General features: G+C 43.5%; 1 protein-coding gene across 5 annotated transcripts in view; it reads left to right on the forward strand.

Annotated features, from left to right (window-relative positions):
* Nucleotides 1-19123, forward strand: part of FERMT2 (fermitin family member 2) — a 101006-nt gene that overhangs the window by 68170 nt on the left and 13713 nt on the right. For 3 of the 5 annotated variants that reach the window (XM_019501405.1, XM_019501732.1, XM_019501494.1), the window contains 5 exons: nt 11227-11259; nt 11696-11921; nt 12018-12120; nt 13545-13652; nt 17644-17778. In XM_019501405.1, coding sequence (XP_019356950.1) covers nt 11227-11259; nt 11696-11921; nt 12018-12120; nt 13545-13652; nt 17644-17778 — 605 coding nt within the window. The remainder of the gene's footprint in view (nt 1-11226; nt 11260-11695; nt 11922-12017; nt 12121-13544; nt 13653-17643; nt 17779-19123) is intronic. The other 2 variants (XM_019501570.1, XM_019501653.1) reach the window with 1 other exon arrangement.

Here is a 19123-nt window from a genome sequence, read left to right on the forward strand (position 1 = left end):
CATGCCAACTGTGTTCTTGAGCTGAAAAATCACAATATATGATTGGCATTTTGGGAGTACATCTCAGCAGATTTCTATATGAAATGTTGTCTGTGCATTTATTTTTGACAAATCAATGTGTAATTTATCAGAAAACTTGATTTAAATATTCTAAAGAACCAGCTGTAAACGGCTAATGAAAACTAAGGCTAGGAATTGCATGTGTCCAGTAGCCAGCAGGCGGATAGACCTTAGAAGTATTCCAGTAGACGTCCCAGGAGTGTCAGATTTTCACTGTTTGCATTGTGAATTCCTTAGTTAGCGAAGAAGGGCCAGAGAGAAAGCAGTCTTTTTGAACAAGTTAGTTAATACTTATTTCTGGAATGCTTTCCTCCCACACATCTAAACAGCCTGGTTAGTAAGAGCATTTAGTACATATTTCTAAGCTTCATTCAATTTTAATTTTCGTTTTGTATTTCATCTTTAAATGTAGTAATTGGCCTATTTAAAACCAGTGCTTAGGAAGGGTATCTCTTAGGGTAAAGACGCACTTTCTGTAAAATACGTGCAAAACTGTCTTATTAAATGAGGTGTTCATACTTCAGCAAGATATTCTGAACTACATTACTTTTTTTTTTTTTACTTTTCTGCCTTTGCTTTCATGTATGAAACTATCTTTGCAATGACTTCATTTAATACTGATCTACAAAAATTAGATCCTATTTGATAGAAAATGCATATTTTAACTTGAATAGTCTCCCATTAGTTAACTGCTGTTTCTTCGTCTCCTACATACTGTATTGACATTATTTCTATGCTACTGCGTTTTAATATAAAATTAATTAACATTGTGGATACTGTTTATTCCATGGATTTGGGTTTATATATAGATACGTTTTGCATGTTGAAGGACCCTGACTAGTAGTTTGGGTAACTGCCGATAAAAACCAAATTTTAATTGTTATACCCAGAGCCGTAATAACAGCCCCTTTAAAGAAAGTTGTCTGACACTTTCCAGTTTAAGTTCCTATGGTGGCTTTAGGTTTGCCTAACTTCGACTGCAGAGGCTGAAATGTTCCATGTCATTGTTTGCTTCATGTTGAAATTTTTTTAGAAAGTTGCTGGTAAAATATTTCAGCTGCTTTAGAGAACAAATGTTGGGGGGATATATATCATTTTGCCCACATAAAAAATTCTAGTGACTTTCTGAGTGTAGTTTCACCAGGCTTTAGAGCAGATGTTTAAAATCGGGCTAGGTATGAGTGACCTCTGATTAAGGGATGTGCATGCACAGTTGTGAAAATCAATTAATGTTTGTTAAGAACTCGGTGTAATCGAGCAGAAGGTAGGGCAGGACACTCATCAGAGTAAACCCCTTCGAGAGGTTTCAGACTCTTTTTCCAGAGTAGGGTTTAAATAGTGTGCAGTAAGAGATTCATAGATTTAAAGTGAGAAAAGATTGTTTTGATAATTTGGTCTCACTTTATGTATAACATGGGCCATGGGATTTTCCAAAAGAAGTTCCTGCCTTGAGCCCAGTAACTTGAAACAACATATTTTTTAGAAAAGCTTTCAGTTTTAATTTAAATTTTTCCGGTGGTACGGAAGCCATCCCAAGCTTTAGTAAGTGGTTAATTAACCTTATTTGTGCCTCATTTCTGATCTTTCTCATTTCAGATCCAGCCACTGAATCTTATTATACCTCTGTCTGATAGCCAGAGGAGCCCTCTTATCAAATTTGGTTCTCATGTAGGTACTTACCAAATTGCCTCCTGTCCTTCGCATTGATAAGATGACTAGATTGAGCTCCTCCAGTCTCTTACTAGAAAAAAGGTTTTGCAGTTAATCATTTGAACAGTATTCCTCTCCAATTTTTCAACATCTTGAGGTGTGGGTGCAAGAGCAGGATGGAGGACCCCGGCAGTAGTGTCAGCTATAGAGGTATTATTCAATATCCCTATTTGTACAGCAATGGCTGCATTAAGTTCTGCAACCGCAACATCTCACTGGGAGCTCACAGTTATTATCTCCTGTGAATCCTCCTCAGATTTTGTCAGTCATAGGTTGCTAGAGCAGAGTCTTTAGACCAATTAAGAATAAATAATGTAGGTTCCCGAAAGATATTTGACTTTATACGTGGCTTCTTGAAAACACATTGATTGCACACTAACAGCCAGGGTGGATAAAAATCAACAATTTAAAAACCATAAATAATTAAAATCACATTTTAAAAAAAATTTAATTGTATTTTGGGAAGAGGGTTGTTAAAGATGCTTTTTTAAATTAAAAAAAACCTATCTAAAAATAGTTTGAATTTAAGATATGTTAAAGCTCAGATATAATCATGGAATACAGTTTGTAACTTCTTGTTATATACTATTTGAAACTATATATTCATGTAACCTTTTTAGAAAAGTTTTATAAATGGGTCACAGCAGGCCATGGACTATATTAAGGGCCCAATCTCATGGGGGTTCCCAGAGGCTCCTCTATAGATTAGCAAAGATTAAAGAAAGCCACCCTACCCAGTGAGACTCAGTGCTCGGTCTAGAACAGGGGTAGGCAACGGTTTTTGGCTGGAGTGCCAAAAAGCACCACAATGCCTACCTTGGAAGGTGCCAGAGTGCTGGCATGCCAGAAAAACAAAATGAGGGCAGGGGGTACATGGCAGGGTGCCCTGCTTGTGCCCCTTGTCCCCCACCCAAAGGCCCTGCACCCCAGCCCGGGCTCTGTGGCTGTCAGCAGCTACCCCAGCTCTGGGTAGCTGCTGGAGCCTGGGCTCCTCCCCGCAGGGCTTGCAGCATCCCAGCTAACTGCTGGAAGCAGCCCAGGCTCCCGGCTGGCAGCAGCTCCCCAGAGCCAGGGCCAGCTGCAGCCAGGAGGCTCCAAACAGCAGCGCCAGCCTCCAGGGCCCCAGCATCAACTCCGTACCAGCTCATGCACCTATATGAGCCGGGCGGTGGGGGAGGGGCCTGAGGCTGCGCAGTCCTGGTCTCTCCCCCGCTCCTGGCACAGAGCTGGTGATCGGGCTCCGGAGCCTTGCGCAGCTGTTTGTAGCCAGCCCTGGCTCTGGGCAGCTGCAGCAAGCGGCGGGCAGGCTGCAAACAACTGCGCTGGGCTCCATAGCTCTGGCATCTGCTCCATGCTGGCGGTGACTGCGTGCTCACCTTGGGGCAGGCTGTGCTGCCCTACTGTCTGCCACAAGGTGCCCATGCAGTCGCCACCAGCATGGAGCTGATGCCAGAGCTGTGGAGCCCAGCGCAGCTGTTTGGAGCTTCCCAGCTGGAGCCAGCCCCAGCTCTGGGTAACTGCTGCTAGCTGGGAGCCCAGGCTGCTCCCAGCAAGCAGCTGGGATGCTGCAAGCCCTGCTGGGAGCAGACCAGGCTCTGTCGCTGGCAGCAGCTACCCAGAGCCGGGGCTGGCCATGGCGTGCCAAGCAAAATGGCCTCGCATGCCATGCTTGGCATGCGTGCCAGGGGTTGCCGACCCCTGGTCTAAAAGATCCCATTAAGCATCTCTGTGATGCTTGATTTCAGTTCAGACTGCATTTGTCTGCAGAGAGAACATCCTTGTTAACAGCAGAGTATGGAGATGAGAGGTAACAGACCTGATTACCCACCCATCAGCCCTCTTGTCTCCCCCTGCAAGTTTGTGTACACAGAGTCAAGCCCTTACCTCTCTCTAAAAGTGCAAAGTTTCAAGAAGTTAAATGAATAGAGGATATCAAACAACAAGAATGCACCTTCTGTAGAACACAATGATTAGATTGAAGCTTCCTGACCAGTGATTTAAATCGTGATTTAAATTGATTTGATTTAAATCAAATCCACCTTCCTAGCAGGTGATTGCCATAAAATCCAAATCTCTCTCTGTCAGGATAGATCTTCTTTATTTACCATGCCCCAAACTGTATGTCAGATCTATAAGTTGTTTTATTATTACTTTGTTTTTGTCCAAGTATTGAAAATATTAAATAACATGGACACCCCACTAGTGAAGAATCTGGTATGTGATTTTTGTATCATTTTAGTTGCATAATCTGTGTTATACAGTAGTGCATTCAAATACCTTATGGGACTCTCAGACTCCTAGAAAAGTAGGGATGATAGGGCCCTAGGGAGCTCGTCTAATCCAACTCTGTGCTCAAGGTGGGATCATCTCTGTCCAAACCATCCTAGACAAGTGTTTGCATAACCGAGATGTCACACAAGCCTAACTTCCTGGGCTGGATCCAGGCTGCAGGGCCAGGATCCTCCTGAGACCCACTTCCAGAGGTAGGGCAAACAGTGCTGTGTCAGCTCAGGGAGACGTGGGGATTATCATGGCCGTGGCCTGCCCCGACACTGCCAAAGCACATCCCTAGTATGGCTCTGTACCACAGACTTTAGCAGTGAGTCCTGCCCCTGAATATCTGACTCTGCAGGCTACATCCTGCCATAGACCAGTTTTAAAAACTCTGTGAAGAGCCGTCTCAGGCAGCTACCAGGTATGATTCTTGCTGCCATAGGTGAAGCAGGGGGATGTGGGCACTGCCAGTGGCCTGGCATTGCAAAGCCAGGAAACAGTGTTTTAACAAATGCTGGGTGTGTCTATACGAGACACTAACTTTGCCATAGCCTAATGATACTGCATGGCAGCGTGCCAGGCAAAACCCGTGCTAATACAGTACTGCACAGTAGTATTAGGCTGCTGTGCAGTTACTGTCCAAAAAAAACCCCGTGCAGCAGCACTACTGTCTGGTAGTGCAAGTTACTGCACATTGATTTAGTACTTGGGTATCCAAGTACTAAACTCATTGTGCGGTAACTATGGCACATTAATGAACATGTAGATGCACCCACTATTACCTTTATCAGACTGGTATTATAATCTCACTGTAAAATAATCTCAAATTAATCTGACGAGCCTTTCTCATAAACTCATGTTGATTAGTATCAATTAAATTACCCTCCATTAATTCTTTATTGCTGAAGAGTCCTGTATTGGCTGTTGTGTTGTTTTGTCTAGGGTCAAAGTCAGGTTGACAGGTGTAAAATTGTTCAGACCATCTTATGATCTGAACCTGCCTGATAGGCTCTAATTTACTTCTTGAAAATATGCATTACTGGTGGAGAGAGCTCCTTGACCAGTTCTTTTAAAGCTTTTGAGATGCAGGTTATCCAGCCTGCCCATTTAAGATGTCTCATGCTCATTGAACATCTTCCTTTGTAAGCTGCTGAAATGGAATGTATTTTCTCCTCAAAAGATAAGACTAAGACTAGGTCATTAGTTTTTTTTTTCCTGAAATACAGAAAGAACAGAAGTATTTCTTGAACATTTTGGCATTCTCTGCATTACTAGTATAAATGCTTCTGTTTTCTTTTAGTAACAAACTCCAATTGTCTGGTTCCTTTTGCTTTGGATATACTTAACAGAAAGCTCTACCTTGCTGTCCTTTCCTTTACATGCCATATATTTTTTCCTTTGGATCCTTGCATTCATTGTCTATAATTTGTCATTTGTTTTCATTACTGTCAGCCTCCACTTCCTTTCCCCCCCCCCATTTCTTACAAACTATTGCTGTGGTGGCTAATTCCTGGTTTGCCTTCAAAGTCAGGCCCTTTTTTTCTGCCAGGGTAATCTTTCACAATTGTGAAATTACAAGTTTTGGGGCATCTCGCAAAATATTCTTAAATAGCCCCCAATAATCATTGGCATTTCCTGTTTAAAATGCAAAAGGCCACCTAGTGAACAATGAGGAAGAGAAAATGTGGCCCACACCCATTTTGTACTTTGAGTGAGGCCAGGCTGCTCTGGAAAAAATACTATATAATCATTTGATTAGCCCGTAATTAAAGACTTAGCCAACTGCGGTTGCATGAGGGGGCTGAATTAAAGTAACCAAGGCAATCTGAATTCTTGCATTTTCCAAAATTTTGCTTGCTTGACTATAAACAGTAATGCTGTAACTTGTGTGCGTGTGAATGTAATTTTATGCAAATCCCTCAAAAGCATGTCTTGTCCTCACCCCGCAGTCTTTGAGGCAGAGGAGAACTGCAGCGTTGCCCCAGACGTGATGGGACAGCAGAGCTGTTCCACAGTTGCAGATACTGCACCAAGGCAACTGTTGGCTCTCACCATGCACAGTTCCTGCAAGAGGATGCCAGCAATATTTCCATGTACTTTAGGAATATTTCCTCCCATCCTTTTTTCCCTGGGGCTGTGAGAATACAGAAATCCTCAAGGAATTACAGTGTTATAAATGCCCTTGTGCCAGATCCTCTGCTGTCGCCCGCATTCTTCTCCCTGTACAGCACAAAAGTACCAGCTCTGCTGGTGGGGCTGGAGAGGCAGGAAGCAGAAACTTGGCCAGGTAGGCAGCAATCCCAGGACTAACTTTGTTACATATGGAAACAAATGTGTGATCTGTTTTAACAGGTGGGTTTTGAATGCACATTGATCCAAATAAGGTTCAAATCCTAATGCAAAGGCATTTTGTCATTTTATGGTTTGCACTTGCAGGGTAAATCCCTTTAGGTGGAGTGTTTCTCAACCAGAGAGGGGCAGTCCATTCTCAGCATCTGATCAAGTGAGCTGCTGCTTAAGCATCTCTGATTTAGTTAGTCTATAAGGTGCGAATCTAGCCTGCCTTCTCTCAGCAAGCCAGCAGCTTAAAACAGAAAAACTGCCTTGTATACCCTAAGATTTTGGCATGTTAAAAAGACATTAAGGGAACAAAAAGGTATGAAGAACGGGGCACAGAATGGAGAGCGTTTTCTCCAGAGGAGGAGAGGGCTGGTTGCTCAAGACACTTAAGAGTGGGATTTTCTAAAATAAACGGCATTGGGCAGATTTCTCTGAAGTCCGTAGCGTTGCAGCGTCCTTTTCTGTAGGGCGTGTTTCCTTGAGAGTTCCCTGCAGCAGTCTAGGAGGTCTTCATCCTCAGCCTTTATTTACAAGGAGAGAGAGAGGAAGCGAGCAAGGTAGAGATGGGTTTTTCATCACTCAAAAGCAGTAATCTATTCCATTGCCAGTTGTGCAGGCAGGAAAAGATCACAGCTTCCTCTGACCTGGCAGCATTGTCTCCCCAGCACCGCCAGTAATAGTTTAAAGGGATGTGGGACAGTTCAGGCAGATCCAACTGAATACCAGGAGTAGATTGGTTGAAGTTGAAGTGGTTGGCACCAGCTTTACACAATTATGCTTCTGACCACACCTGCACTTTAAATCTGGTTAAATTTTAAGTGCTTAGAGCATCAGTGTGTCCCTGTAAAAGTGACTGTTTTTTTAGGCTCCCATTCCACAACGGAGCAACTTTTAAAAGATGGCATGAAAAGTGGTGACTAGTTTTAAGCTAGCGGTTCTCAACCTTTTTAGACTCATGGGCCCCTTTGGAAAATTCTCGCTCTTCACTTTCACTCATTTTTTGACTACGGGGAAAAATAATTCCTCTGTTGCTAAGTATTCGGCCCACAACAGGTCAGAATGTTTTTGATGCTATCAATGCCTCTTTGAAATCTCTGGATTTATCCTGTGAAGCATGTGGAGGTGTTTGCATACCTAACGTGCTAGTATTGCGTAGCACCCCATAACACCTTGACTGAGAATCACTATATTTCATAGATTTCATAGACATTAGGGCTGGAAGGGACCTTGGAAGATCATCGAGCCCAGCCCCCTGCCCAAAGGGCAGGAACTCAGCTGGGGTCATAGGATCCGGGCAAGATAAGCATCCAGTTTGCTCTTGAAGGCGTTCAATGTAGGTGCTTGAACCACCTCCGATGGCAGGCTGTTCCAGACCTTGGGGGCTCGGACAGTAAAGAAATTCTTCCTTATGTCCAGCCTGAAATGGTCTCGCAGGAGTTTATGACTGTTCAACCTCGTCATCCCTTGGGGCACTCTGGTGAACAAATGTTCCCCCAGATCCTGGTGGTCACCCTGATAAACTTATAGGTGGTCATTGGATCACCCCTGAGTTTGCGCTTTTCCAGGCTGAAGAGCCCCATGGCTCTCAGCCTGTCGCCGTAAGGTCTGCTTTCCTGACCTCTGATCATGTGCGTGGCTCTTCTCTGGACTCTCTCAAGCTTCTCCACGTTCTTTTTGAATTGTGGAGCCCAAAACTGGACGCAATACTCCAGCTGCCGCCTCACCAAGGCCAAGTACAGGGGGAGAAGGACATCCTGGGATTTGCTTGAGAAGCATCTTTGGATGCAAGCCAGCATTTTGGTTGCTTTACTAGCTGCAGCATCACATTGCAGGCTCATGTTCATCTTGTGGTTAATGATGACCCCCAAGCCTCTTTCTTCCGTAGCGCTAGCCAGCGTAGCACTGCCGAGCCTATAAGGATGCTGCAGGTTTTTCTTCCCCAGGTGGAGAACCTTGCATTTTTCAGTGTTAAACGCCATCAGGTTCTCGTCCGCCCATTTGCTGAGCCTGTCCAGATCAGCCTAGATCACCCGCCTGTCTTCTGGCGTGGATGCTTTGCCCCAAAGTTTGGTGTCATCGGCGAACTTGGCCAGTCCGCTCCTGACTCCAATGTCCACATCATTAATGAAGATGTTGAACAATATGGGTCCAAGGACAGAGCCTTGGGGGACCCCGCTAGTCATGGGGCACCACGACGATTGACTTCCATCAACTACTACCCTCTGGGTCCGACCACCGAGCCAATGTTAAGCCATACCTTTGTGGAGGAAGGTAGACATTTACAATCCAGGGCTCACTCATTCAAGAAATGATTGAGTGCTGTCACTGTAGAAACACAAACATGTTAAAAACCTGTTTGTTAGCCAAGAGAAAAAAACCCCAAGCATATGGTTTTATTTGTGTTAATGTAGTGTCAGACTCATTGGCAAACTGATTTCCATATGCAATGCAGCTATTCAGGATAGGGGCACAGTGGTGGGCCTCTGCTGAATATCTGGATTTTACACTGATCATTAGGGCTAGTACTTCAGTGGGATGAATGGTGGCAGTCCCCTTCCCAGCTGTTTCAGCTGATGTACAGCTGTCTCAGGAAACAGCTGCACTTCCGTCCTCTTGTGTTTCGAATCAGCTTGATCTTTGTAAGCATATGAGCTTTATTTTACAGCATTTGAACTTGACATAGGAGCCAGGTAAATAGCTTAACCAGAAATAATTGTCCTCCGAAGAGGGAGCTTTATACTGATGAATTCAAGAAATACTGAAATAATGACAGATGTGTTTGGAGCGAATGAAATGGCTATTTTATGAATTCTGGACCAACTGGTTTGGGACTGAGGAAAGCAGCTTGTATTAGTCATGACCTAATGGTCCATCCAAATGAACACTGTTCTCACAGTCAGCTAATCTCTCTTATAACTTTGCCTGCATTTCCCAACTTCTCTTTTTTTTCCTCCCGCCCCATCTTACAACAGAAAACTCCTTTCCTTAACACAACTCAAATAGTAACTTCTGTACCCTGACAGTTGTTCTTTGATGAGTTATAATGCGTTAAAAAAAGCAATCTTGGGGCCACCTAACTTGTGCTGTCAGACACTACTATTTTGTCACTCTTTAAATTGAAGAGAGATTTTCTCGAATGAACCCACTGTGTGGCATTAAATGTAACTGCAGCATAAATCATATTCCAAAGTGGTGATATCACTTGGCCTACGTGCTTTGGTGAAGGCCAGGAAACCAACTTATTGGCACTCTTAATTCCCCAGAATGGCAGTAAAGAGAAGTTATTTTTATCAGATATAAGTATGCCTGAACATGCAGTGAGAGCACCCCTTCCATGTGCTTCTGAAAGTTTTGTGAATCTTAAATGCAAGAGCTGAAATAGAAGCGGTGCTTCCTCAGCACCTCTCACTTCTCATTGGAACGGAGCTGAAAAGCCAGGTTGCTACATAGCAGGTTTAAAGCTGAACTTAAACCTACCAGACACCATGGGCATTTATGCATATACATTTTTGTGCTTGGATGTGCCAGAGATCTGGTACGTTGGAGCAGACTCAATTAATCAAGACTGCCCCATACACGAGCTGATGTGCACTGCGCTGCATCACTTGCCGTTGTATAAGAAGCGAAATGCGCATCAGCCTGGAGAAAATGGCCATGGTGCACTTCTGAACTAAAACGCCGCTGTTTTCTGCGCACTGACGCACATTTCCCCGCTTACACAACTGTAAGCAATGCAGCTCCAGGCGCTTGTCAAAGCACCCAGCGCTGGGGCACTTGTATACGTAAAAATGCCCTACATGCTTTAAAGTAATATGCTTTTTTTCAGTATTGATGGTCTTGTACAACGGAAATAATCAAATAACCCCACTTAATATGCATTGACTATGACTTGCGTATTTTGTAAAGTTTTTTTTCCCCCCTCACTTTTTAAAGAGGCAGTCAAGGTAGAGGCCAAGAACAGAGGAAAACTGCATATTTCTTCCTTTTCAGCAACAGCTGAAATTATCTGAACACACTCGGGTACCTTGGAAATTACTAAATAGGAACTGCCTGGCTTCTGGGTAGCCAGACTCTTGTCAACATTAAGTGCAGTAAGGAAGCAAGGCAGCTTGCATTTGGCATTGAGAAACTTTGACTCGTTATCATCTCCACAGTTAAATAAGAGCTGTTTGTAGTTCCAAGAAGGAGTTCAGACATGCCATAGGTTTGGCGTGCAATTGAAGCCATTTTATGAAAAGAAGTACTTTGTGAACCAAATTCACAATTTCTCCGTTTTGTTTTTTTAAGACAAAAAATTTCACCTTTGTTCCAATGTGCAGTAAAATTCACACAATGGGAAGAGTTCCAACTGCTGGGGAGAGCTAGCAAAGACAGAGCTTTAATAGGCCTTCATCATTTGCTCCACAAAGCTGAACTGTGCAGAACAACCCATACAACACGCCCAGAAAAAGCATTTGAAAGGAATATTGAAAACTTTGCTCAAGTAGAACCTGTGAGTTTGAGATGTTTACCAGACTCAGTGGAATAATTACAGGCTAATTTAAGGTCTGGTCTGAAGACTGAGCAACAAGACACCATGCTGGGGGAAAAAATGGTACATTTCTTAATGTTCAGTAAATAGGCAGAAAAATCTGCTTTTACTGTCTGACGTTACACGGAGGAGGCAGTCAAAATTGGCTCCATTAGAACATGGTTTAAACAGCCTAGCTTTCATCTCAAACGGGAATATGACATGATTAAGATATTCCAAGTTATTGCATTTCTGCATGTTTTTTCATTTTCTGTCCTTTCTATTTCTGACTTTTCTCATTGTCTTTCTCTTACCTTCTCACTTCTCTGTAGGCACTGATGTTCTTTACATCGGCCCCGTGAAAGGTGAGCGCCACCTCTTTAGGACTTTTGTGCCCTGTCTTCTGTGATTTTCTTGGTGTCTCCTTACCTGGTTTTCCTGTTCCTCTGAACTTGGACTTTTAGAGTTCTGAATCATCAGATTAGTTCTTACAGTGTTGTCTCCAGTAGAAAGCAAGTGTCCAGCGTGAAGAAACACAGGAAGGTATATTCCACACCCAAAAGCATGGGTGTCTGAAGATTTTCGCATGGCTTAATCTCCCGTGAATTTTCCATTTGTCTTGTTTTTCAAGGATAGATAAATCAAATCAGCTTTTCACAGAAAAACAAGCATTACAATGTCCTATTTAGAAAAAAATCACGTGACTGTCTTTTTTAAATCTACTTACTATATTGGCTTTCTTTTAAGCATGCAGAATTAGGGTGTAAACTAACTTCACTTGTTCATTCCTCTTACTGCTAGGAAACATATATTCAAGCCCTGGACTTTATAGTAAAACTATGACGCCAACATACGATTCTCACGATGGAAGTCCTCTGTCTCCAACTTCAGCTTGGTTTGGAGATAGTGCTTTATCAGAAGGAAATCCTGGCATACTTGCTGTTAGCCAGCCAATCACTTCCCCAGAAATCTTAGCAAAAATGTACAAGCCACAAGCGCTTCTTGATAAAGCTAAGATCAACCAAGGGTGAGTTCAAGTCGTATAATAAATGCTTAAACAGCATTTTTAAACCCATTACAAAGATTCAGCCAGAACCTATATGTTTTCATTGATGACTTCCAGGTGGCTGGACTCATCAAGATCTCTCATGGAGCAAGAAGTGAAAGAAAACGAGGCCTTACTGCTTCGGTTCAAATACTACAGCTTTTTTGACTTGAATCCAAAGGTACAGAGTTATTTTTAACTTGCACATAAGGCCAAACTTTAAAAACGAGTGCCTGCATTTGTAGAGATAAATACTCAAGTATCCAAGCTTTGAAGAAGTAATGCTGTACGTGTCAAATGAAACGTATAGTGCAGGGGTCAGCAACCCCCAGCACACGTGCCGAGCATGGCACACAAGGCCATTTTGCTTGGCATGCCACAGCCAGCCCCGGCTATGGATAGCTGCTGCCAGCGACAGAGCCTGGGTTGCTCCCAACAGCGCTTGCAGCATCCCAGCTGCCTGCTGGAAGCAGCCCGGGCTCCCAGCTGGCAGCAGCTACCCAGAGCCACGGCCGGCTGCAGCTGGGAGGCTGCAAACAGCTGCACCGAGCTCCACAGCTCCAGCATCAGCTCTACGGTCACTGTGTACACATCTTGGGGTGGGCTGCGCTGCCCTACTGTCTGCCCTGAGGTGCACACGCAGTTGCTGCCAGCATGGAGCTGATGCCAGAGCTGTGGAGTCCAGCACATCTGTTTGCAGCCTGTCAGCTGCAGGCCCGGGCTGGCTACAAACAGCTGTGCTAGGTTCCAGAGCCCAGTCACCAGCTCTGTGCCGAAGCAGGGGAGAGACCAGGGTTGCACTTTCTCAGGCCCCTCCCCCACTGCCCACTCTGAGCTGTGCACACGTGCCGGTACAGAGCTGATGCTGGGGCTCTGGAGCCCAGCAGAGCTGTTTGGAGCCTCCCGGCTGCAGCTGGCCCTGGCTCTGGGGAGCTGCTGCCAGCCGGGAGCCCAGGCTGCTACTAGCAGTTAGCTGGGACACTGCAGGCCCTGCTGGGAGCAGTCTGGGCTCCAGCAGCTACCCAGAGCCAGGGTAACTGCTGACAGCCACAGAGCCCAGGCTGGGGGACAGGGGCTTTGGGTGGGGGACAAGGGGCAGCAGGGCTGAGGGGCAGGGGCTTTGGGTGGGGGGGCAAGGGGCAGCAGGTCTGGGGGGCAGGGCCTTTGGGTTACGGGGCAAGGGGCAGCAGGGCTGGGGAGCAGGGGCTTTGGGTGGGGCACAAAGGGCACAAGCAGGGCATCCTGCTATGTGCCCCCGTCCCCATTTTGTCTTTTTCGGAATGCCGACACTCTGGCACCTTCCAAGGTAGGCATTGTGAGGTTTTTTAGCACTCCAGCCAAAAAACGTTGTCTTCCCTTGATATCGTGCATCCCTTTACATATGAGCCTTCTGTTAAACGAGCGGGCTCTAATTGTTGCCAGAGCTGCTGTAAAGAAATCCTGGTCGTTTCAGTGACAAAGCCTTTTAAATTTGGTTGTAAAAAAAGAGTAATTTCTCATTTATGCTCTTTTGAAATTATGTGTACTTGATGTGTACAGGGCAATGGGCCTTGCCTTTGAAGGGGGTTTTATAAATGTGTTGTGTTTATTTGTATTATATCGTAGTATGATGCAATCAGAATCAACCAGCTTTATGAGCAATCTAAATGGGCTATTCTTTTAGAAGAAATCGAATGTACGGAAGAAGAAATGATGATGTTCGCAGCATTGCAGGTAAGAGATGGACTGCAAGCTGACTTCAATTGAATCAAATCCATTGCTTTTTCTAGAAAGATAGAAATTAAATGGACTGTAACTAGTGTCCTCTCTGTTGGGAAGCTAGAACGATTTGTTCTAGTGTAACTTGGCTTGTTTCCTATTCTCTAGTGTTTGCTTAAACTTTTAGGTAATTTAAATATTTGCTGCTTATTTCTTCTCATGAAAAGGAATTTGGATTGTTTTCTCTGAAGACATTTATATCTATCTTGACTTTTATTTTTTCCTTTAAATAATACAAATAAGTACATTAGGTTACTGAACTGCATGTTTCTGGCACTTTGCCCCTGGACAGCTGGTGGCAAACTATGGTCTTCCCAGAACTATTTCTTTATCTGTGTGCAATATGATGTGTATATTCCACATTCAAAATACACCTGAAAATGCTTCTGCTATTGACTTTAAGATGGATCGCATACCATTTCTAAGTGTGGTCTCAAGTTTGTCTGGCAGTCCACCCGCTGCTGCATCTCAGCTAGGAGGCTGCAGAAGTATCTCCTGCCAAACCAGGACTGTATAGACTCCAGCTAGAGCTGGTCATTTTCCTAGGAAGGATAAAGAAAGCAAGGCTGTCAAGGTTCCAGCTAGACTATTTTTCCTTAAAAAGTAACCCAAGGTGGACTGTGTGTGACTTCCACTCTAAAATTAATTGCATCAAATGGATAGAATGCTTCTCAAATAGAGAAATAAAAATGGTGTCTGCTGTGTGGATGCTAATGCTTAATCAAAAGTTTTCTGGTTTCAAATGTACCTTATGACTATCAGCAGTTCTCCATTACAAGGTTCATAATTATGGTAGGGTTTTATATTGGTGGTGTGGGGCTGACAGTAGCAAGATTGCTAGTGGACTTACTGGAATCTCTGGCTCTTTTTCTTTCTCAGGTGGTAGGCTCAGTGCAAGTAGAAATAGATGTTGTAAAATGAAGCATGTCAGCTGTGCTGTTCTGGATGTGTCTCAGCACAGCTGATCTGCTTCACTGGGGAAACACACATCACCTCTTGTACCTCCTGGGGATGCTGCAGAGCAACAGACAACGTGTTCTGCCCAGGCTTGACCAGCCTGGTCCTGCACACCTTGGGAATGCCCACACAGGACCAGGCCCCTCAAGCCCAGGGTTTCCCTGCTTACCAAGAGTATCCCCAGGATCTCTGGGGTGTGCTTTGGTAAGTGGGAAAACTCCACTGAGATGCAGCCCAGAAATGTGGGGGTGCATCTGGTAAGTGGGAAAGCCAGGCAGGTGTTCCTTGGGCTTGAGGGGCCCAATCTTGCCCAGGAATTCCTGGGGTGTAGAGGATCAGTCTCCCCATGCTCTCCCACCATGAAGTAAGCAGGTGTCTGCTGCTAAGTAGCGGCACAAATTGATACCACTGTCATTGCAGCCACTGTTTGTGGTGCAACAATGGGCATGTTTATGGCGGCACAAAGGAAATGAAAGTTGAAATTTGTTTCCAACAAGTTTTTTTTGTTTTTTGTTCTTTTTTTTTTTTCAGTGCAGCAAAAGAGAGAGTAGTTGATGCTAGAAATGCCATTCAGGCTATGGTTGAAAAGCTTCAGTAGACAGGGTTTGTAGTTTTTTGTTAAGGCGGTCAGATTGTGGGCTCATCTGTTCTCCTTCAGAAGTACGTGCCATAGCAGATCTTAGGTCAGAAAGCTCTGTCCTCTGTTCTTCTGCACGTTGTCCTGTGATCTGGGTTGTCCCAGAGGAGCACAGCCATGCTGGTTCATAGGTGGAAACGGGGCCTGTAGTGTAGGTGGGACTTGATTCATCAGCTGCTTTGTAGGCTTGTTTTTGGTGATCTAGATTGTTGCAGAATCTGCACACTTTCCATGGTTTCATCTTTAGGGAACATGGATACTCTTCTAAACATACACAACACTACTTTTATTGTTAGCAATACAAGGAGGAAAGGCTGGATAACAGCAATTGCAAATAACTATTTTGAAATGGCAAGACCAGCTATTCCTGTTTTGAACCCTGTATAATCTTCTGTTGCATTTTTCTGGCACGTATTAAACAGTGTGGCTAGAACAACATTTCTCTCTTAAATATGTGATTTAAGTTAATAGTTTAGGGTATTCTGTTATGTCTCCTTCCTGCAAAACCCAATGATATTGAGAGTTTACAACAAGAGCCGAGATGTGCTGAGAGTTAGTTAGTTAGCCATGTTAGTCTCAAATCAGGCAGAAGGCAGGTTAGATTTATACCTTAGACCAGTGGGGCAGCCTTTTTGGCACACGTGCCATAAGTTAAGCCCCACGCCGTCCCCAAGAGCCACTCAGATCCCCTTCCCCTGCCTGATCTTCCACTTTGCTTTCCGCTTCCTGCCTGATTTGCTGCTTGGTTTTCTGCTTTGCCACTGTGTTGCATGCCCCCTCCCCAGTCTGTCCTATCATAGACACAGAGATGCCACTTGTGGCATGTTGGCCACCTGTGTTATAAGCTAATTCAGAGAGGCAGCCAGGTCATCTGTCCTTATTACAGAGTGTATCCTATAGTGTATCTGGGGAAGACCTCCCAGAAATCATAAGACAAAGCTGCCCGAGCAACTCTGAAAGAAGTGTTTTCTGACATGTTTGGTCACATGCTGAGCTGGAAGGGATAAGAATCAGCTGAATTGGTTTCACCAACACTGTTGAAGGGTTCCTTCCTTATAGGAAGATAAGTTTTATATGGTCACATAAAGACAGTTTTACGCTATCTTATGCCCCTAACAAGCATGAGGTCCTCAGCAGTTCTTTGTTCATCAAACATTGTAAAGCTAAATATGTCATTAATTTGGTAGGCTAAAAACAGGCGTTGCATTTCTCCGTGGACAAAACCTTCTATTCTGGGAACCTACAGAACCAAAAGCCCATTGTCCTGCTTCAAGTGTCTGTGAAGTACCAAAAACACTCTCTCCAGGACAATGGGGAGAAATGGGGTAATTTGAGTTAATTGCCATTCAAACCGTGTGTGTAAATAGCTGTCCTGCACTTGTTTTAATGCAAGTCAGAGTCTGGGACAATCAGACCCAATATAAATCCTGCGTCTGTTATAAACTCAGTAGGAAAGGATAGGTTTATGACTAAGGCACTGGAATAGGACTCAAATCTGGTTTCTATTCTGGCTTCAGTCACATTATATAGTCACTGTGTGTGTCATCTTGGACAAGGAACTTGGGGTGTGTCTGCCCTGTCCAGTGCAATGCTGTGAAGAGATGAGCTACTTCACTAGAAGCAGCATAGTCATATTTGTGCAGCAGTCCACCAGGCTAATTTACACTGATAAGAAGCAGAGCTAATTAGCTCCAGAGAAGCACTGTGCTGGCATGGCTAAATTGTTTCTGGTGCTCATCTGGCTTGGATGTCTCTACATGGTGCAGCATTGGATAAGCACGAAGCTGAGCACTTCTGAACACCCCACTGTGTTCAGAAGTGCTCAGCTTCGAGGTTATTCTGTTCCCTTTGAAGTTGACGATCAAATCCCCAGTTGACTTCCATTATCTTAGCTAGGCTCATGGTAAATACTTCTGAAATCCCATCTTGTATCCCTATGCTTGAGATCTCCACATGTAAAATTTACTGTACAGCTGGAGATGGAAGTTGTTACTGGTATCAGTTGAAGCGGAGGACTCTTCAGTACAGCTGCTAGACCTTTATGTGATCAGTCAGGGTACAGGGTACTAACACACGTTATCTTGTGGTTACTAACATTTGGAATGGCACAACACCCAAGTAAATGGATCACCAGGCGTTTCTCTGACTGCTGTTGCTGTGATCATTCACAAGTATGATTTCCCCATACATGCTATAATACCATGGGTTTTGTTTGCTTTGACCATAAAAGTGTTTAAGTGCGATGACTGTGAATATGCAATTCCTGTTGGGTCATAGAAGTGGCGTTCTTTTCTATTGTTTTTAAATTCTGTATTTTTAAAGGCAGTTCAAGTTTTGTAACTTCTCTTTCAGTATCACATCAACAAGCTGTCAATCATGTCCTCAGAAAATCACTTGAACAACAGTGACAAAGAAGTGGATGAAGTAGATGCTGCCCTTTCTGACTTGGAAATTACTTTGGAAGGTGGTAAAACATCCACTATTCTGGTAAGTGTTGATGGCTGCTTAAAGCTGGCCAAATGCTAACGATAATGGGCAAGCTGGTGTGTCCAGCTACTCTAGGTTTGCTGGTGAAGCAACATCTCTCCTGTGGTCCTATCTTATGCTTCTCCTCTCTCTGTTAAAAAAGCCTAATTTTTTCATCTCCCTTGTGTCAAAGTCTTGCCATATATCTAAGGATTTTTGTTGCCTTTTTTTTCTGAATCCTTTCTATTCGTGTTATTTGCTTTTTGAGGGAGGGGGTGAACTAGAACTGAACATAATATTGCAGAGTAACGTGAGAAAAGTTAGCAGTTTATAAAGTGGTATTTGGCGTTATGTCCTAACCCTTAGATAACGCAACATAACACTCGTTGATCAACCCAGCAAGTTGAATAAGTAGGACTTTGTTGATCTGCTCACAGTGAAACTCTTTCTTTCCTGACTCTTTACTCCTCTGTAGAAATAACAGTAAATTATTACTGTAATTTATTTTAGTTGTAGCAACAAACTCTGAGCCTTGTATATTATTGGACGCTAATCCATTAAGAACTGCAGTCTGTCTGTGTGGCTTCAAGGAAGTGGCACTGTCCTCTTTAAGCCTTAGTTAACCCAAGTTGAAAATCGGATGAAAACAGATCTCAGTAGAAGGCCTCCTGTATCAATTGAGCCATGTTACTGACAAAATATATTTCTTAAAATACCAGGAAAACTCCAGTTAACTTAAATTCTCTTTTGTTTACTTGCGTTAAAATACTCAGTTCTTCATATTTAGCTTTTCTTTCATGATTCCTTCTTTCACGGACAAAGGTTTAGATTGATATTCACAACTCTTTCTTGAAAGTAACTTCTTAACAGATAATTGTGACAATATAATTGGCATTATATCGCATCTTGTCCTTAACCTGAAATGCATTTAACCATTTTTTTTTCCTACATATGTATCATGTGCTTTAAAAATACCTGCAGGTTTCATATGTTAAAGCTTCCAAAGCCCAGAAGCATTGAAGTATTTGTTCTCTTCTATAGAGTAAAACAGTGAAAGAAGGGCCAGATTCAGACCTGATTATATCCATCTTAGTTCAGAAGAGCAACTTGGGTTAGGCAAATTTCATATGTGTATACTAGCTCTGAAACGAGCTGTCTATATTCTAAGCATAAAATACCTGAAAACCTTTCTGTCTTAAGTTTTATTAAATATGCTTTTAAATTGGTAACAGTGAATTTTGAGATCAGCGTACCTCTTTAACTTGGGTATTGTTATTAATATGAATTTTAGAAGTAGGAAAAATATTTTCTAGGTGTTACATAAATAGTAGCTGTGTGTGTGTGTGTGTGTGTGTGTGTGTGTGTG

This window comes from Gavialis gangeticus, unplaced genomic scaffold, assembly GCF_001723915.1.
Source record: "Gavialis gangeticus isolate Ggan-Ray unplaced genomic scaffold, GavGan_comp1, whole genome shotgun sequence".
Classification (NCBI taxonomy): domain Eukaryota; kingdom Metazoa; phylum Chordata; order Crocodylia; family Gavialidae; genus Gavialis; species Gavialis gangeticus.